Source organism: Callionymus lyra, chromosome 2 (assembly GCF_982586985.1).
Source record: "Callionymus lyra chromosome 2, fCalLyr1.hap1.1, whole genome shotgun sequence".
Lineage (NCBI taxonomy): Eukaryota > Metazoa > Chordata > Actinopteri > Syngnathiformes > Callionymidae > Callionymus > Callionymus lyra.
The window spans coordinates 9908262-9929617 of NC_141819.1; the positions used below are offsets into that span (position 1 = coordinate 9908262).

At 39.3% G+C, this 21356-nt stretch overlaps 3 protein-coding genes across 4 annotated transcripts in view; 1 reads left to right on the forward strand and 2 right to left on the reverse strand.

Moving 5' to 3' along the window:
* Positions 1-336: 336 nt before the first annotated feature.
* On the reverse strand, positions 337-6141 carry LOC148085293 (mediator of RNA polymerase II transcription subunit 26). 2 transcript variants are annotated; one of them, XM_087783467.1, is made up of 3 exons: positions 5448-6141; positions 2784-2858; positions 337-2708 (listed from the first exon to the last, which is right to left on the reverse strand). In XM_087783467.1, the coding sequence occupies exons 1-3, from the start codon at positions 5520-5522 to the stop codon at positions 1446-1448; spliced, it is 1413 nt and encodes a 470-aa protein (XP_087639593.1). In that variant the 5' UTR covers positions 5523-6141; the 3' UTR covers positions 337-1445. The 2 variants fall into 2 exon arrangements, with proteins under 2 accessions (XP_087639593.1, XP_087639592.1); XM_087783466.1 differs by having other exon boundaries at positions 2784-2861.
* Positions 6142-7478: 1337 nt separating this feature from the next.
* Positions 7479-9342, reverse strand: smim7 (small integral membrane protein 7). Its single transcript, XM_087783468.1, has 5 exons — positions 9272-9342; positions 9030-9071; positions 8891-8943; positions 8745-8835; positions 7479-8004 (listed from the first exon to the last, which is right to left on the reverse strand). The coding sequence occupies exons 1-5, from the start codon at positions 9295-9297 to the stop codon at positions 7989-7991; spliced, it is 228 nt and encodes a 75-aa protein (XP_087639594.1). The 5' UTR covers positions 9298-9342; the 3' UTR covers positions 7479-7988.
* A 796-nt stretch (positions 9343-10138) lies between these two features.
* The window catches only part of tmem38a (transmembrane protein 38A), a 12138-nt gene continuing 920 nt past the window's right edge, over positions 10139-21356 (forward strand). Inside the window, exons 1-5 of the mRNA XM_087783471.1 lie at positions 10139-10411; positions 17644-17800; positions 17896-18080; positions 19252-19339; positions 20516-20633. Of these exons, the coding sequence (XP_087639597.1) occupies positions 10288-10411; positions 17644-17800; positions 17896-18080; positions 19252-19339; positions 20516-20633 (672 nt within the window). The 5' untranslated portion in view covers positions 10139-10287. The remainder of the gene's footprint in view (positions 10412-17643; positions 17801-17895; positions 18081-19251; positions 19340-20515; positions 20634-21356) is intronic.

Consider the following 21356-nt stretch of genomic DNA (forward strand, 5'->3'; position numbering starts at 1 on the left):
AAATGGATTGCTTAAACACAAAAACCAAAAGTTGTTAGTGGCTCTAAGAAAAGAGTTGTGGTTCACTTGTTTATTGACCAGAAACAAAATTTAAGAAAAAAAAATCACTTGCCACTTAAACTGCCACTTTATAGATGATTTCACTTTTAATCTCTTCTACTTACCAACACAACAAGAACCAGATTTTTACATTACTGTACTTACCAAACAAAGCAGTCAAACCTTCATTTAGACAGCATTTGTCTTTACGCTCTTAACTTAGCCAACGACCTCTTTCGTCAACTATAGATAAATGGTTTTATGTTATACCTGCAGTACTTTTAATGACGCAAAGAATAACAATTTCATCATTTTTTTTATTAACCTGCAATTCATTTTTGGAACAATTCAGCAAACAGGTTTTTTCTTACGCCTTTGAGCACAAACAGAAAAGGCTTGTTCTTCCAAAAACTACTTTGGGGAACGCTCATATTTCCATAAGGCAGACAGTAACAGCAATTATAAGTAATTAATCTCAAGTTTCCGTTCATGCGGGTACAAAAATGGAAAAGTATCTGCATGTTTTTAAATAGCATCTACAAACATTTTGAATACAAAAAGCATTAACGCAGGTGCGTAACATTATAGATTCAAGTAACTCCTGTTATAAGCAGAGAACGGATTGGAATATTGCACCTTCGACGCAATTCTGTTGACGACACCAGAACTGAACGGACCCTGTTCCGAGTGACCTTCTTACACGTTTGTGGACATCGTTTGACATCAGTGACGCTATGGAACCCACCACCCTTGTGCTGAACAACATTTCGTACTTAAATAAATATAAATTATTATCACCATCACATTCACTTCTTAGATTAAAAAAACATACCCGATGCAATAATCGATCAAGTGTAAAGAAAATAAAGGAGGATCGGTGGCGTGTCTTCTACTCCCCGGCTCAGTGCAACGACATCACTCACACAGTTCACGGTGCAGATGATGTGACGACAGTAAGATAATGGGTTCGAAGGGGGATCATTGACTTATCTCGCATTTTCAATCCTATTGATGATGCTCAATGCTACGACAATCGAGCCATCATTACGACGGAACCGTTTTTTTTGCTGCCGAATGTTAGCTTCTTGTCAATATCCAGGACAGTATGTATTGTTTCCAAGGGTTATTATTAAGATCACGAGCAGAAAGACAAACTTGTGCTCAGACCCCTGCTTTAGAAGTTGGATCTTCAGTCTTTTGTCTAGTTCACCAAATAATAAGAAATATGTGTCGGTGGATTATACACTGGCGGATTAAAAGGCTAAAACGAGTGCATTCTGTAGGGTTACCTTGAAAACCAGTTGCCAGGAAGGTCCTTAAACCAGTTATTGCTTCAAATCATCACCAAAATACCTTGTTCAAACATAGCAGCACAAACAAAAGTAGCATACTTTTTTTTCTTCTGCTCAGTCCAGGCAGACGTACGGCAGGACGTTCAATCTCCCTTCATCACCGTGAGGATCTAAAGTGATACACTTTGTCCAATCGAACCAGCTCCCTTTATTGTCATAGCAACCGTTCACCCCGGACCACTGTAGAGTGTGTAACCGATCCATGTCCCGACTTCTCACCTCCCGACTGACGCCCGGGAGGTCCGCGACCGGTGGTTCCGGCGCCAGCTCGTGTCGCTCTATGCGGGTCGCGCTCGGGCGATCGCCCCCGTTCTCCGTCGCAGACGACCCGACGGCTCGGTTCCCAGAAGAACTGAGCAAGCTGCTTTGCTGCCTGAGGTACGACTGAACGATTGCATTGTGGGAGAGTTCTTTGTAGACCGTCTGCTTGAGGGGATCGTATGCGGTGTGTGTCGGCCGTTCTGCGGTCTCGGGGTGGGGAACGGGATCCTCTCGGAGTTCCTCCTTTGTCAGGGAGGAGGTGCTGAACAACGGGTTTATCTGCCCCGTTACAGGGTTGAATGTCAGTCCTCGCTCTTTAAACCCTAAGGTTTTGGTGTCCAGTTTTCCATCCGAGCTCAAATCGCTGCAGGGATCTTTGTTTTTCCGTTTGCTTTTCTTCCCCCGAGTGTAAACCGCATGAAGGGATAAGCTGGCGAGTTTGTTGTCATAGTTTGAATCCGCCAACTTCCCGTCGGATCGGTGTATGGACTGGAAGGACAGTCCGAGGTTGGGTTTGTCTGCATAGTGCGAGTCTGGATCGACCAGGGTTGATTGTAGTGGTTGTGGTTGTTGTTGTTGAGGACTTCGCGGTCTACAGTGTTTCCTTGAGATCACCTCCTCTAGAGCGGTCTGCGGTGGCAGCTCTCGGGCACTTGGGTGAGGTTTTAAAGCAGTCGCAGGAAGTCTACCAAGTCTGTCGGGTTCTGATCCATTGTTCCAGACCCTCCCGGCCGAACCGTCTTTAGCATCCGATTTCAGAGACTTCCTGCTCTTCTTGGTGGGCGGGGTTTGAGTCCTATTGCTGTGATGATTCTTCCCATTGGCAGAGGAGCAGTTGTTGAAGTCGCTTCGGTCCTTCAACTCTGAACCCACTTTGCTAGTAGGTGGAGTCAGAGGCGTAGCAGGGACGGAGGAGGCCTGGTCGGCAGTGGAGTTGCTCCCTCCTGGTTCGATGAACTTCTGCCAGGTGAGCAGCAGCTTCTTGGCTCTCCTGGCCACGTCCGTGTTCTTGGTTTTCTTCCGAACATCGTTCACCAGTTTGCCAAGCCGTGTTTCCTTAGAGGAAGAGAAAACATTTAAAACAACGGTTTGATTTCCAACAGAGGATGAACGTCCTTTCCCTGAACATACCTCCAAAACTTCTCTGGTGATGGGATACTTCTCCAGCAGGGAGAATATTTCCACCACCAACACTGGGTTGCAGATCTGCTGGAGAGACAAGTCACTCAACATCAGAGGGAAAGAAATCAAAGAACCCTGCTATGAATTTGACTAAACTTAAGTGCACCAAAAAATTTGCTTGTATTGAAATAACAAACCCAGATGAATACGAGGCAAATTTGACTAAAGGGAAGCTTTAGAGAGAAGCACAGTGTGTGGCGTGTAAGTAAGTAAAGGTTATTTGTAAAGATCTTTCTAGACCAGGGTCACAAAGCGCTTTAACAATCAAAAACAATACACAGTTAAAATATATACTATATACTACACATAATACAAACATAGGAGTCCCAGAAAAGCAGGGAAAAGAAAAAATAAGAATGTCTTAAGATGTTTCTTGAAGGAGTCAGTAGATCATCAAACACAGAGATCGTTCCAAAGCTTAGGAGCAACAGTCTGGAAGGATTTCTCTCCTCTGGTCCTGAAGCGTGTTCAGGAACCATCAGTAGATTATGATCCACAGACCTCAGAGCCTGAGCTGGGGTGTAAGTCTGGATCAGATCACTGATGGAAGGTCTGACCATGAATAGATCTGAAAGTAAGAACCAGAGTTTTGGAATTGATCCTGAAAGAAACTGGCAGCCAGTGAAGTTTTAAGGATCGGGGAAATGTGAGTTCTTCTACTAGAGCGGGTCAGAATTCTCGCGAGTTTTGTATTAACCACAGGCGAGACAGATCCTTCTTGTTTAGACGAACAACATAACATAATATAACACGAGTATATACTATAGAAGTTTTGTACAAGTACTTTTCACGGCATCCACTTGAAATTGCTTTTGTTAGTGCAATAAAGGTAATTGTAAGTAAGCAGGACTAATACATTAGTTAGTAAGTAAGTCATTTGTATTTATAGAGCGCTTTTCCAGACCAGGGTCAAAAAGTGCTTAAACAATCAAAACAATATTCACTAAAATGTATACTTAAAAGTTCAAGATAAAACTTAGAACAACACAGGAGTTCTAAAGAAATCAAGGAAAAGCCTGAACAAATAAAAATGTCTTAAGATGTTTCTTGAAGGAGTCAGTAGATCCATCAAGAGCAAAAAAAAAGGAAGGTTTTCAAAGCGTAGGAGCAACAGCCTGGAAGGATTTCTCTCCTGAGCTGTGTGTGGGGAACCATCAGTAGATTCTGATCCACAGACTCCCTTCATTATTACCACACTTTTAAAAACTCCACCACACTTTAAAAAAATGTATTTGTATTTTTTGTCAACACCATTGAGTCTCCAGTGAGCAACATCAATGAGGTTCTGATACGATGTTCAAGACCACGACAAAGCTTTGCATGACTACCAAAACAGTATATGTACATGTTTGCAGGTTCTTGTGTCCACTTATTGTTAAGAATATTTACTATGAATTACAAGCTACATGGTTTTGTTTGTGTGCATTTCATAATTGATGACTTTTGTCATCATCTAAGAATACTATGATTCACAATGGTACAGCGATGGAATGGGATCAGAGGAAATTCAGTTTGTGGGAATTGCACAATTACTCTTGCACTCTTAGTTTTCTAAGACTGTCTTAGTCTTCTCACTTCATACTATCATAACATTAAACATCAAACCATGGCCCTTTACCAATAACTATTACTTACTTACCTTTATTGATATCAATTTGTGGCGACATGCAACAAAATAAATATTGACATACAATGACTTGATTTACATTGTTTTACTTTATTTAGAAAACACGATTTAATAGCATACCAGTTCATTCACCAACTGCTGTGAAAAAAGAAAATAGAAAAAGGCTCTTACATTTGAATGTTTGTTTTTAAAATGCTTTAATTGTGTACAGAGGGAAAAAAATACTTTTGTAATATTAGTTTAATACATACAATTTTTAACAAAAACATCCCTAAATTAGTGAAAAACGTTTTTAACATTACATATTATTGTTCAATTTATTAAACTACCAGTTGAAGCAGTTTGTATTTAGACTACTGGAATATATTTAATATAAATTACAACAAAACATGAGTTATTTACCCTTAATGATGGTGATTTAATACTAATGTCTTGAGTGAAAGTAAAGATGGAATATTAATAACATCATTATGGCAGATAACAGAAGCTTCTTTATTGATACTAGAATAACATTTCTTTGTTCTCCACACCTTCACATTGAGCGTGAATAATTCACCTTTAAGTCAATATTACAGAAAGACAACAGTACACGTCACGTGATCACAGATCTGACCATTGTTTACTATCGTGTCCTCAGGAGACACCAGTGGTTCACTCGAGGACCAGAACGGATCGTCGAGGATCCACAGTCTTTATTTTGCTGGCTCTGAACAAACACGTCACATTCCATTGAGGGGGGGATTTAACAAAGGATCCCCGTCTTGAGGAGTCACTTAATGTCGTCACAAAGACGCGACTCTACACGACGTGACACACGTTTAAATGAACGTCAGACTGGACTCAACATCTCACTGACCCGTTTGGTACCGACCATTCACAAGCGAACAAAACCCTCTCACTCGCGCGTCCATGGCAACCCCCGAACTCCGAGCGTGTTTTCCGCGTCTTCTCTCGAGAGTCTACGAGCAGGAGCGAGTAGTACTCACGTCGCTCTGGGCGTCCAGGGCCTGCAGCAGCCGGTCCCGCATCACCTGCGGGCTGGACGCGCAGGCTGTCGTCATCTCCGGGCGACCACCGCAGGAGCGGGTGACATGAACACACCCGCCGCCGCCGACGACGACGAGCCCCCTCGTCAGTGCTCGGATGGAAGACGTTCACGAGAAGTTCATGAGTGTTTCGTGGCGTCTGACTTTCTTTCCTGCCTCTGAACAAAGACAAGCCGCTGACGAGACACCCATGACTTCGCTGCTCCTTCCAGCTCCACTGACGCGGAGATCACTTCCTCATTCTTATATAGGATGGCCGCGAAGTGCATTATGGGAAGACGGTTACATAGGAAAGACGGTGGCGCTTGACTGGAAGTAAAAATGGAATAAACGAGGCAGAGAATGTCAGAGATCAACATTTATTTATTTTTTAATTACTTAACTTAATAGTATATGTGGATAGTGAACACCTTTCTCGTGGTCAGCCGTAAATATTCACGAGAAAATACATTTTTAGCAAAAGTTATTTCCTTGTTAAAGGGCAACACGTGTCGTATATGTTGAAGTCTTTCTCCCTCAATATGCAGTAAGTTCCTCATCATGACCATGTTTTGAACTTATTACTTTATGAAGTTGCTCTGGGATCTGGGCGAACAAGAGGTTACGAGAGCGGAGTCCATTATGATGCAATTATGCTGTAACCACCCCCCGCTTTGATTATACAACGAGTCACTTACTCTAAAGACGTTTTTATTTGTTCAGGCTTTTCCTGGATTTTCTGGAACTCCTGTTGTGTTATCAGTTTTATCTTGCCCTTTAAAGTATATACTTTATTGAATATTGTTTTAATTGTTTAAGCGCTTTGTGACCCTGGTGTGGAAAAGCGCTATATAAATACAAATTACTTACTTACTTACTTACTTACAGGTGGAGACTTCCGGGACTGATGACAAACCTTGACATTTGACCAATCACATTAAAGTGGGTGTTGTTGTGCTCAACAAGATTTAATCTCCAGAAAAACAAAGTGTTTTCAGTGGGCGGGGCTTAAGATCATTTTCTAATGTCAATATTACAATGAAAAGATAGTTTTCTATACTGAATGTTAATCAAGGTAAATATTATGAAGTTATGATAGTCATTGTGATACGTTGATCATTAGTCATAAAGATTTTTTAAGAAGTGTCGAGCACTGAAATTAAATTCAAGGAAATATTTGGGATTCCATTCAATAACTAAAATAAATATGACATTAAATATGTTTCTGGGGCCTGGGCATGTCAGCAAAAAATAAACATTACAAAACAGGAGCAAAAATAAAGAGTAGGATGGAATTCCTACTGACTATTGATCTGTAAGACTGAGACTGGTATGTGAAACCTGATTTCTTTTTGAGAGCAAGACTATTCTGTTAGCATTTAGCTTTTGTAGCAAGTCAGCCTCTCCGGTCTGTCTTTGTGCAACGCTTTCTTTTGCCTTTAATGTGTATTTTATCTCCATGTTGAACGACATGATCCCTCCAGGAGAGTCAAGTTTAGTCAGAGCTCATTAAAAAGTTTTACGTCCAAACAGCCTTTAAAATGTATTAGCCAAGCTGAGCTGTACTTGTGTTTGTTGTTTACATTTTCTTTTTTTAAATAATCCAGTCATTTGTTGTCAGCAGTTCCTCTGTGCGCCGCCATCTTGGAAAGGATTTGGAATACTGAACGAGCTGGTCCACTAAAGGAAAAATCCTGTGATAGCATTTTACAGATTGTCTACAGCAGAGGAACATCAGCAGGAGTCACCTGAACACTTGAAAAAAAAAACCTAAACCAAGAACAGTCTGGACAGTGTTGATGTGATGAAGAGTCGAGTTACTCTTGGGTTAAACAACCAGCTCTTTGTAAGAGCTTGCTAATATTTGTTTTTACGAATAGAACCTAAAAGGAATTTGCCACTGGGTTCTTCTGCACACTTTTCATTTCTATTTTTAAGTAAGACATATGTAAACAAAAGCTAAAAACTGAGAAAATGCACTTTTACATGAAGTGGCCATTAATAGTTTATTGAATGTAAAGCATGATCAATGAAAGTTGGAGATTCAATGACATTCCTTTAGACAAACAGATTATTCAAAATAAACCACCGATTGAAACACAAATCAGTGTATTTATTTTTATTTATTCGAGCATGTTTGTGTTACATTTTGTTGTTATGTTTATCTGACATGTATCTTGTCTGATAAAATATACTGGCTGTAAATCTGTACAACCAAATCACCGTCTTTGATTATTTTAAGAAAAAAAAAACACCAACGACAACCAATCATGACATTGTTCATTCATGTATTTTAGAACAGGGAAAAGAAAGGGATTGAAAATAGTGTTTGAAAGTTATCACCGAAGATGGACGACAACACAGCGTAAAAATGCCTGAACCTTGTGTGTCACTCTTACAAACAAGAAGCAATAAATACAGTATTTTATACATTTTGTACAACTGTGTAGGTTGTTTGATAAACCGGAAGTCACGACTCTCTGGAACCGAAAGCCATCGTAATCAGGATCCAAACAATCTGTAAAGAAAGAAGAGACAAATTGTTTTAACGTAAACATTGTTCAGTTTTTATATGTGATTGGGTTTTAAATAAGTAAGTAAGTAAGTAATTAGTATTTATATAGCACTTTTCCAGACCAGGGTCACATAGCGCTTGAACAATCAGAACACAATTCAATAAAGTATATACTTTAAAGGTCAAGATAATACTGAGAACAACACAGGAGTTCCAGAAAATCAAGGAAAAGCTTGAACAAATAAAAACGTCTTAAGATGTTTCTTAAAGGAGTCAGTAGATCCATCAAGCGCAAAGAGGAAGGAAGATCGTTCCAAAGCTTAGGAGCAACAGCCTGGAAGGATTTCTCTCCTCTGGTCCTGAAGCTTGTTCAGGAACCATAAGTAGATTCTGAACCACAGACCTGAGAGCCCAACGTTTATAGAGTGGTATTATATTTTATAATAATAATATTTAAGCAATATGACTTGGTTATGTTTATTGTATTGTTAGTGGTTTATATTTATTTAGATATTAGATATATGACACTACTTCAAAAAAAGCATTGAAAGGATAACTTGGTAAAAGTTTGACATAAAACTTCAACTTTGTGATCTTTAACTTTAGAGATAAACAACAATTGTTAAGATCCAAGTCAACAGTGAATAACGTCCTTATCTAGAGATCATTAGACGATTAGAAATGTTACAAATATGCTCGAGTTGTTGACGATGAGACGACCTTTTAAAAGCCACGATACTCACACAACCATGCAGAACATAATGAAGATGTTCCACAGAGCGATGAAGATTCTGAAGTATCTCAGGCTGAGCAGGAACTCTCTGATGTTGTCTCCTGAAATCACATAAGGTTAAAATCACGTTGATCTTTCCCAGACACACGTTCCTACCTGTGGTTGGTGCTCTGGTGTCATCTTCGAAGGCTTGAGACTCCTTCCTTTTTCTGCGCAACACAAAACATTCAGTACCTGTATATCAATCTAAAAAAAAACTTACATTAAAAGTATGTTAAACGATCGAAACACTTACAGCTTAAAATTCAACACTGCCCCTGCATTCACCAGAAGAGTCCTGCAAATAGAAAATAAAAATATATATGGTTTGTTTTGGATCAGCTGGTGAGCTGGCGTTAGCATCGTAGCTAGCTCGCTTATGTAAGCCATTTTGTCTTTTGTAGCCATTACCGCTTAATAAAAGCATTACAGTCACGATCAAAAATGTTTTATACAAATGTATTCGATCGCCAAATAGATCATTGTAATGTGAATTACCCGAATATTAACAGATCCCCGATCATCTTGTCATCACAGAACCCACTTCCGTGTTCGTAAACGCAACCAAATTGTTGGCCAATCAGAGTAGAGTACCTAGCGGGTAGAGTTTACCCTCAGTTTTGTTTGACAGGGTGACGTTAAAACGCAGTAACCATATAATGTTGACGTCCAGTCATAGCGAGGAGAATATTTTACCCTCAGTTTTGTTTGACAGGGCGACGTTAAAACGCAGTAAACATGTATTGTTGACGTTCAGTCATTAAATAGCGACGATTTATTTAAAAACAATACATTTAAAAATATTATTATCGTGGTACTTGTACATTTTACTCAACAGCAAACTTAAGTAAAAGAACAAAAACAATATGAGGGGAAGCACATTTATAAAGGATCGTTGTGCAGAACGAGTAACATTCATTTTAATTAAAATAAATCAAATTAAAAAATGGTGTTTTTAGCGCAGTAGGAAGATACACCTGTCCGTCTGATTTGTCGCCCTCAAGCGGCGTCCACTGTAACTGCAGCTGCGACGACGACCTTTCTCTGCGGAGACGCGAAAGATAAACGAGACGAAACGACATCTTATTATTCTAATTGTTATTTTTCAACTCTTTTCCTATTTTTTGAAACAGGATCCGTCACTGCGCCTCGAACGAGCCGAGGATGTTTATCTTGGCTTCAGGTAAACCGACGCGTGTTTGCATTGAAAACACTCCCGTCAAAGGGACGATATTTAAAGAACATTTCTGTGACATCTCTGGTTCACACTTTATCCTTTCGCAGCTGCCGTCGCGGTCCGACGACGATGAAGATGAAGAAGATGATGATGATGATGATGAAGATGAGGCAGGGGTGCGAGGGGTATTTATAGGCGGCGTTGACCCTCATCCTGCTCTCACTGTTGACATCGGGGGGTTTCGTGGTGGACCGGGCTCAAGGGGGGGATTCCTCATTCAATTGTTGGACTTTTTTAGTTTTTTGGAACCACAGACACACAAGCCAAAGGGGACAACATGGATATGCTCGCAGTTCTCAACCTGGGAGATTTCCCTCAAGTTTTCTCCAAATTGGGAATGTTTCCTGTGTTTGACCTCGCTTACTACATCGTGTCCATCCTCTACCTCAAGTATGAACCAGGTACAGACGATTATTATTGCATTATTACACCAAAATTCTTTTTTTTAAATTTAATTAACAATTGCAACAAATACTGCTTGTTTACATTTAACTCATCAAAAATGACTTCTTCACGAATCAACATTTAAAGTCAGAAGTACGTGTTCTTATTAAACAATTCGCCTCCACAATGTGTGATATCCCTACAAGGACTCTTCTTATGTTGGACGCACTTCCATATAAAGCGTGACCTGTTACATAAACAAGCTTGTTGGCAGGTGGCGAGTCTGAATGGGTAGTTACTACAGCTCAACATTCTTACCACACTCAAGCGGAAAATAACTCCCACAGGATTGTGTGATTGTTTTTGTTTTAAAACTATTTTTTTCCCACACAAGATAAGATGTAACGAGAGACCAGGGCCCGGCCGGCGTTGGGTCGACAACTTAAGGCAATAAATAGAAGATCCTGAAATAGACTTCGGTGAAGCTTCGACTTCTCTTCAAGACAAATTGTCTGTCAGTTATGAAGGAGACGAATCATTCCTTCACCAACTTGTTGGTTAAGGCTTTTTAAATCAAGCTTACGTTAAAAAAGAATCTTGGTATTAGAACCGTGACAAAGTAAGTAGGTCACTGCTGGTGCTATTTCATTCTCCACGCACAAAAACATGCATTTAGGTTAATCTGAGTTAATCTGAATCTGGCCTGTCGTGAACGTTGACTGGTATTAGCCACATGATCATCGCACGAATCACCACTTTTATTATTGATTTATTTATAATAATTGTTATCATTAAAACACATTCAAATGTACCTTATGAACTGATTTTGTATCAGAGCACAGAGGTGTGGAACCTGAGCAGAAGCTTGAGTAGAACCAGACTCAACACCAGCTAACTGCGACCTGCAACTCTACATTGTTGGATTCTGCCGACTACATTTGAAACATCAGTGACTGCACAGAGTCAGCGATCCATTTGCAATGTTCCTGCGGAGCTTGGATTGTCTTCCTGTCACCATTGTAGCAGAAAACAATGAAACAGTAAAATAAATGTTTCCGCCGCCGTTAACCTTCTACAGTGTTTGAACTTCAAATACATTTTATTTATTTATTTTCTAATAGAGAAACATGTTTAAATGTCAAACAGCAATCCCAGCATTAGTGAAGAAGAAAATGACCTTGACAACTCACTTCTAAGAGTCACTTAAGTTATGTTGGATACTTGTTTCTTGGATAAAAAACAGAATCCAAACTGAAACCGGTTTTTCATTCAGTTCATAAACTCAAATCATTCGTGTGAGAAGCTTCAACAAACCCAAAGTAGCTAAATATTTGACTATTAACTAGCATTAGCATGAAATCAAAAGCAACATTTTGACATTGGTAATACTAGACTGGGAAAGCACTGAAATAGCACACACCTCAGCCAAGGGGCTAATTTCACATGTAACACACAGCAAATAAACACATCCATCGACTCAAAGGCTGATGAGATGGTAACGAAGTGTGTTATAACCACTAGACCATGTGCTACGTCTCAAATGGTACACTTCTCTAAGTGCTTTACAGTACACTGTAAGACAGTGCACCTACTTGCGCAGTGCTCAAATTTATACAGGGTAGTACTGTCTCAAATCAAACTCTGCTGCTACACACTTACAGGAAATGACTCGACAGCTTCTTCTTCTACTACTTTTTAACACTGATTGCAACCAGTCGTTGAAACTCTATCGTTGACACTTGACAGCACTTTTCTCCAATTTAAACAAGTTATTAAGTTGTGTTTCATTGTGTTATAACTGTTGTAGTGTTGTTTTGTAGTAAAATTAGTGTTTTCTTGAGACATTTACATCAGTATCTGCTCCAAAGACGCGTCGTCATTGACGTAGCTTCAGTTTAGCTTCATCTACGTCACTAAGATGGCGGCCGTTGAGGGTGGAAAGTGTCCATCGATCCACACTTAATTTTCTGGCCGTTTGAGGGCTCATTGCGCACTCCATTTCCACACACTGCTCATTGGGACGCACTTGTGTACTTAAAATATTAAGTCTTAGTGCAGGGGCGACATAGCTCAGATGGTAGAGTGGTTGCCTGCAGTCCAAAAGGTTGCAGGTTCAATCCCAGCTCCAGACAAGCTTGTGTCGTTGTGTCCCTGAGCAAGACACTTCACCCTGATTGCTCCTGATGGTGAACTTGGCGCAAGTGTGCATGCCTACTCCCATCAGTATGTGTGAATGGTTGAATTTCCCCTCGCGGGACTAATAAGGGATTCTAAAAAAAAAAAAAAAAAAAAAAAAAAGAAGTGCGCTATTTGGGACACAGCACATGTGTGATGCTAGGCTATGCTAAATGCTAGATGCTATGCTAAATGCTAGATGCTATGCTTGTACTTGTATTCCAGAGTTGTTGTTGTTCATCTCACCTGATCAATAATAACACATTTTGTCACCACAGGTACATAGAAGTTTATTCGTTTTAGTCGTTGTGTGTTTGTTTAAGTTATGTTTCCTGAATTATTGGCACCTTATTACTCAAAAAGTAAATAAAGAAACTTTCAAATCCAGAAAAAAACACTATTTTCAAAATCTAGACATATTTTAACGTTATTAACATTAATCCAAAGTAAAATTATTTTTTTTGTTATTCAAAAGACTAATGGATGATCTCATGACCTCCTTGGTGGAGGTAAATAAATAAAAATATACTTGAAAAATTGTGATGGAAATTACACTAAAATTATAAATTAAAAGATCTAAATTCATTTATTTTATTTTCCCAGATAGTAATTAAAATTATTTTGTAATTGTCAGAGTTGTTTTACTCACAAAGACATTCTCAAAGAAGCCTTTTACTGAATTATATTTATATAAGGAGATAATAAGAAAAACGATGGCTGTAGATTCAACCACAGGATATTACTCTTTAATCATTATTATTGACAACCACAACTAGATTTGTAAGATTATTTCAGGCACGAAACATTGTGTGCCAAGAGATTCATAACCAGCATCCATTTGAGAGTCAAATCTCTTCATTTACAAGCCGGCAGTTGTTCGCACGAGGCACGTGGTCGACATCTCAGCTCTTCAACCTTATCGTGAGCAAGTGTTGGGGTTAAAGGTCAAGACAGAGCCGACAGTTGCAAGGCAGGGGTAGCAGTTGAGCCGTTTATATTTATAGGGGAGCGTCAGGTTTCCTTCAAGCTGAGCGACAGCTTCGCTCACCTGTCACTCCACGTTTGGAGAAGCAGTTGCTCCTTACGCTGAACAATGAAGCTAATGTGCGACAAAATGTAAAAAAAACACGCTCGAATAAATACACACAACCCCCAAATGTATCTTCTGGTTCCTAAATATTATATTTAATCTCCTTTTGCAACATTTGCATTTTTAAAGACGGTAAAATCCAAATTTGAGTCGTTATCTAGTGCCGAACACCCACTTATTACTTTAAAATAAGTATATTTTATAACTATTCATTAGTATATTCTACATTAGATACACATTTTGAATTGGTTTTAGAATATTAGGGTAAAAACATGAATAAGTACATTAAAGAAAGACTTGAAAGTAGCTCAATATGCCTTGAAAGCTAAAAATTAAAAGAAAATGTAAAAAAGAAAATGTCAATTAACTCAATAAAAACAAACAGTTTATTTCACTGCATAACGTTCCCTCCATTGTAAGAAGAGAGTCATTGGAAAAAAATGTTGTGAAAACTGAAGCGTCTCCATCATGTGGTCCTCTTTAAAAATGAGGGGAAGGTACCCGGTCATACCGAGGAAGCTTGAGAACATAGTACTTCAGCCATGAAGGAAATTAATTAAACAGCCGTCTCTGTGACAAAAGCAGTTTAGTGTTGACAGTGTTGGATCGTCATTAAAATAAATATGTATTTTTTTAAATTTAAAATCCTATCTCGTGCTTCTTCAAAACCACCATTCAAATTTCAAAACTTGCTGTGTACTTTCTTTGGTCAATACACCCTTAAAAATATATATATATTTGTCACTCTTTGACCAGATCGGAAATTAAACTTTAAACAGTACAGGTTAACTAAAGATAGATCAAAACTAATAATAATTGTTGAGCCTTATTTTATTTATTTCTTTGGCAATGAAAGAAAGAAACAAACAGAAAAGTATATGAACAAAGACTCACAGCCTCCACTGAGTTTGAACTCAGTTAAGACTCCTCCCACAATCCAAATATTGTCACATGACTGCCTACTTCCTGTTTACCCTCAGACAAGATACATGAGACAATAAATAAAGGTTAAACAAACCAAAGAATCGTTGTTCATATCTTACTTCTGGTGACGTGTTAACATCATAAAACCAGTAACTCTCCTTCAGCTTAGTGGTTCATAACTGTTTGTGTATTTATACACACTTATTGGCCGTAATATTATGACCAGCTGCCCAGTGTCATAGAAATGCTCCCGTTGGCTGAAAGAACTTGAACGATTCAAGTACTTGTATTTGAAACTAGCAGGTGGCATTTCAAGGCTCCTTCCTGTGTTTGTGTCAACACACTGTCTCACACCGAGAGTGAGTTCTGAGTCAACACCGCTTCAGGATACGTAGTTATCAGGGTGTGAGTCAAAGTTTGAACTGGGCGTGTGCGACGACACACACACGGCTGCGGCTGATAAACACACTCGGAGGTCGATTCACACGCTTGAACTTGAACATGGGATTCAAATGATTATTATGTGTAAATATACTTTAATTAGAGGATTAAAAACATATACAAGACAGGTAGAAGTTGTGGCGCTAATTCAACACAGATGTGTCTTTAGTAAAATAACTTTATTAGCATTAACACTGAGCCTAACGAACAATGTTATTTGTCTTCTTTTTTTAAAAAGAATTCTGTGTTGATTAAGTCACAAAATGCAAGTATAAAGAACATGGATCAAGTAAGTAACGCAAAGAAAAGGATACAAAGATTGACATAGAATAACATCATACTTTCACTTCACTCCTGCCCCCAAGAATAAAACAGTCTAATAACACAAGGAATGAATGAGTCCCTGAGTCTATTAGTGTTGCATCTGAAAAACAATTGTACAATCTTAACTTTCAACCGTTAAAATGTACATAAAATATTTTTTTAAAAATAAGAGAGAAACATGTAGGATAAATGATAAGATGGAGTCTTGCTTAACCTTTGTGTTATCACTGGGTCATGGTGACCCGAAAAACAAATTTGTTTTCGGGTCACCATGACCCTGAGTTAACACAAAGGTTCAAGAAATTAGTAAAAACTTTATTTAAATATGATGTAAAAAGTGTTATTAGCAGGTTTATGATACTGATATATACAGTGCCTTGCGAAAGTATTCGGCCCCCTTGAACCTTTCAACATTTCGCCACATTTCAGGCTTCAAACATAAAGATATAAAATTTTAATTTTTTGTCATGAATCAACAACAAGTGGGACACAATCGTGAAGTGGAACGAAATTTATTGGATAATTTAAACTTTTTTAACAAATAAAAAACTGAAAAGTGGGGCGTGCAATATTATTCGGCCCCTTTACTTTCAGTGCAGCAAACTCACCCCAGAAGTTCAGTGAGGATCTTTGAATGATCCAATGTTGTCCTAAATGACTGATGATGATAAATAGAATACACCTGTGTGTAATCAAGTCTCCGTGTAAATGCACCTGCTCTTTGATAGTCTCAGGGTTCTGTTTAAAGCGCAGAGAGAACCATGAAGACAAAGGAACACACCAGGCAGGTCCGAGATACTGTTGTGGAGAAGTTTAAAGCCGGATTTGGATACAAAAAGATTTCCCAAGCTTTAAACATCTCAAGGAGCACTGTGCAAGCAATTATATTGAAATGGAAGGAGTATCAGACCACTGCAAATCTACCAAGACCCGGCCGTCCCTCCAAACTTTCATCTCAAACAAGGAGAAGACTGATCAGAGATGCAGCCAAGAGGCCCATGATCACTCTGGATGAACTGCAGATAACTACAGCTGAGGTGGGAGAGTCTGTCCATAGGACAACAATCAGTCGTGCACTGCACAAATCTGGCCTTTATGGAAGAGTGGCAAGAAGAAAGCCATTTCTCAAAGATATCCATAAAAAGTCTTGTTTAAAGTTTGCCACAAGCCACCTGGGAGACACACCAAACATGTGGAAGAAGGTGCTCTGGTCAGATGAAACCAAAATCGAACTTTTTGGCCACAATGCAAAACGATATGTTTGGCGTAAAAGCAACACAGCTCATCACCCTGAACACACCATCCCCACTGTCAAACATGGTGGTGGCAGCATCATGGTTTGGGCCTGCTTTTCTTCGGCAGGGACAGGGAAGATGGCTAAAATTGATGGGAAGATGGATGGAGCCAAATACAGGACCATTCTGGAAGAAAACCTGTTGGAGTCTGCAAAAGACCTAAGACTGGGACGGAGATTTATCTTCCAACAGGACAATGATCCAAAACATAAAGCCAAATCTACAATGGAATGGTTCACAAATAGACGTATCCAGGTGTTAGAATGGCCAAGTCAAAGTCCAGACCTGAATCCAATCGAGAATCTGTGGAAAGAGCTGAAGACTGCTGTTCACAAACGCTCTCCATCCAACCTCACTGAGCTTGAGCTGTTTTGCAAGGAAGAATGGGCAAGAATTCCAGTCTCTCGATGTGCAAAACTGATAGAGACATACACCAAGCGACTTGCAGCTGTAATTGCAGCAAAAGGTGGCGCTACAATGTATTAGCGCAAGGGGGCCGAATAATATTGCACGCCCCACTTTTCAGTTTTTTATTTGTTAAAAAAGTTTAAATTATCCAATAAATTTCGTTCCACTTCACGATTGTGTCCCACTTGTTGTTGATTCATGACAAAAAATTAAAATGTTATATCTTTATGTTTGAAGCCTGAAATGTGGCGAAATGTTGAAAGGTTCAAGGGGGCCGAATACTTTCGCAAGGCACTGTATTCTTAAAGTTTACAGTATGAATGTTGCATATGACAAATAATCCGATTTTCTTTATTTTATTAAAAAAATAACAGGAGAGAAGTTGGAGATTAAAATGCAAAGATTAGGATAAAATAATCTGAGTCTGAGACCATGGTTTATACTCAGCAAAACAAGGGCACCAGAGTGAGGGAAGGAGTGAGAGATCAACGCGATGGCAGGTTTAAGAGACTTGGTTTTCCAACTTAAGCGATATTTTTAGTTGTTTTTTTGTGTAAAAGCCACTAACAGATCCTCCTCCTCTACTCCTCAGGCTCGGTGGAGGTTTCTCGCCGGAGCCCGGTGGCCTCGTGGCTCTGCGCCATGCTTTACTGCTTCGGCAGCTACATTCTAGCGGACGTCATGCTCGGCAGCAGCCCCCTCGACTATTTCCAACACAACAGCCACATCCTGCTGGCCACCGCCGTCTGGTGAGGGTCATAGAGGGGTCACAGGGGGGTCACACCACCTCACACATCTCTTGCCGCCTCGCTCAAAAGCACCTGTGTTTTTTTTTGTCGTCCAGGTACCTGGTCTTCTACTGCCCCCTCAACCTCTTCTACAAGTGCGTGGCCTTCCTGCCCATCAAGCTGGTGCTGGTGGCTCTGAAGGAAGTGGTCCGCACTCGCAAGATCGCCGCCGGCGTCCACCACGCCCACCACGCCTACCACCACGGCTTCTTCATCATGGTCATCGTGGGCTACGTCAAGGGTGAGGACACGTCAGACGCATGGAATTCTGGCTCATATGGAATGACGAGGCTTCATGAAACAGCTGTGGAGTGTAGACACTGTATCATGATACAGTGTCTTCATTTTGAAGGGCCACTAGATGGCACTCTCTGCTTTATTATATTTGTCTCTGATCTACTAATAATTCAATAAAACCTGGCATCATTTTTAGCTAAAAATATATTCTTATTGTATCACGATACAGTGTCTTCAGCTGTTTCGTGAAGCCTCGACTCATCAAATAACCTTTTTTTGTGCACTCAAGTTTCCTCCCACCGTGACTAAATATCTATAATAGGAAGAAATGTAAAACTTTTGTCAGAAGTTTCAAGTTTTAAGAACACTTTTTAAGTGTCTTTTTGGACGAAGATGAAGACGAAGACAACTGAGCTCCAGTCGCTACATTAAAATGAACAAACAATTTTTGTCTATAACTCTCACAAATGAACAGATTACTCTGAAAATAATCCCAACCCTTAGTCGACATAAGGGTGAGTAGAAAATGAGTGAAATTTGGGTGAATTATCACTTTAAATACAATGAGTGCCGCCAAAGAAAGAAGGGAAAAAATAAAAGGGGCTCAAATATAATGTGAAAAATAAAAATAAAACAGTAAAATAAACGTTTCATGTAGAAATCATTAAGAGAAAACCTTTTACATTTTATATATTTTGAATTAAGAGAACAAACGAAGTGTAGTCATGCCTTGACATCATGAAATAAAGCTGAATAATCCAAAGTTATTTTTATCGCATTAGAGAAAATCAACTTTCAACGATCTTTAAATGATTTGAAAAATAAAATAGTTCCATCAGTGACCTCACGAGGGCAGCACACACCCAGTGTTTGTCAATGTCTGCCTTAAAAACACGCTACTGGTAATTGTCAGTAAAATACATTTTGTTGATAAAGTCACTGTTGTTTCATGAAACCAAATCTTCTTCAGTCGAGTGTGTCGAGGCGAGACAGCTGTCCTCAGGGAGAGACATCTGTCCCTCAGGAGGAGACAGCTGCCCTAACGTCTGCAGGACTGTAGATGTATTTGTACAAGAGCCTCTTAACAAGTGTTCCACAAGCAAACAAAAACGATTCTGTCATGAAAAGTGTAGTCATTCTCTCTCTCTCTCTCTCTCTCTCTCTCTCTCGTCCAGGTTCTGGTGTCGCTCTGATCTCTAACTTCGAGCAGCTGCTGCGAGGCGTGTGGAGGCCCGACACCAACGAGATCCTCAACATGTCTTTGTGAGTCATTTAGGATGAAATGCAACTGGATTATTCTTGAGAAGGTTTAGGCTCTCTTTGTAGAATCGCTCTTACTGTGTGTTGTGCAAGCGAGTTGTGAAACTGCAGCCAGATGTCCCACAGAGTGCATTGATATTCCAGATGCTTTTCTATTTTTATTTCCTCACATTGTAAGTAAATAAGTAAATAATAGTTATTGGTATTGCGTGACCGTCGTCATCGTCTGGCGGAATAACTCAAATACAGATGAACAGTTTTCAGTGAAAACAGGAACTTTAGCCGATAACGTATTTTCTCGTCTCAAAGCATCACATTTATGAAACACGAAGAGAAAAACGAATCATCAAGTGTTTAAAATCAAGATTTGATAGAAAGGTTTTTGTTGGATGTTAGATTAAAAGAAAACCTGCTGAGAGTTCAAAAAAAAAAATTAATGGCAAAAGTAGTGATGTGTCGATGAAGCTTCATGAAACAGTGTCATATTTTTCAGAGGACAGTAGGGGGCGCCCTCAGTTTAAAAATTATGTGAGGTTTTAATAGAATAGCTTTTCAAAGCATTCGATTATAGAGCAAAGAGTGACATCTAGTGGACTCAGGAGATTATGACACTGTTTCATGAAGCTTCATCGACACATTCATTCTCTGTTAATAAAAAGTGAATACTGTCAATAATATATAGAATGTTTGAAAGTTATATAATTATTAATTAATAACAATCACAATCTGGCCAAAGATTAGTTTTTTTAGTAGTTATTTTATTATTTGTATAATGATTTCTCCAGCGTCAAGGATTAAATTACACTTTACACTTTATTTAAAAAAAAATTATATACATCTTTTTATTGCGTTTTTCATATAACTCTGGACATAAACAATTTGCAAAGATAAAACAGTCCCTTCCCCCCATTCCCTGTGGTACTATGTCCTCCTAAATTATGGATATATAGTCTTGCACATTTACAAACCTGTAGAATAATAAAACATGTGGGTCTATAAGGCATTAAGACATGAACAAAAAAAAACACAGACACACAAAGAAATACTAGAAGCATGAAAGGCTCCATCAATGTGTGGAAGAACCTGATGAAAAACCGATGTTGTTCATAAAGCAACAACTTGATCAAATCAATCCACAATCTTAAGTTATGGCTAAAGTCTCGGCCTCGACCTCCACAGCCCGACCAAGGCCAGCCTGTACGGCGCTATCCTCTTCACCCTGCAGGAGGCGCACTGGCTGCCCGTCTCCAAGAGCACCCTCATCCTCGTCTTCACCCTGTTCATGGCCACCAGCAAGGTGAGGACACTGACCCGTCAACAGCTGTTTATACGATAAATGCCTTTAATGACGTTGTATTCTACCGTCGTTCTCTCTTGTTAGTGTTTTATAAAACTTTTAATTCTCAGTATTAACTTCTTCAACAACTGCAACATGTTTATTTATGTCTTTAAAATATGGATTCCTTTAGTGTCCAGAAAGGCATCTTTAAAAAAATAGAATGATTATTTATAAATAATTTTAAAAAAAAACTGTCATATGTGAACTATGTAATATTTGTATGTATTTTCACTGTATGTGTTTTGTATGTTTTTATTTTGGTTATGTATTTATTTGTTGGTTTAAAATATATTATGGATTCATGGGGGGATCGATCAGTCGATCTATCTATCTGCCCGACCATCCAACCATTCATCAATCCCTCCAATCTTCCATCCATCCATCCATCCATCCATCCATCCATCCATCCATCCATCCATCCATCCATCCATCCATCCATCCATCCATCCATCCATCCATCCATCCATCCATCCATCCATCCATCCATCCATCCATCCATCCATCCATCCATCCCTCCCTCCCTCCCTCCCTCCATCCATCCATCCATCCGCCCCTCCATCCATCTATCCATCAATCCCTCCAATGATCCATCGATTCCATCCATCCATCCATCCATCCATCCATCCATCCATCCATCCATCCATCCATCCATCCATCCATCCATCCATCCATCCATCCATC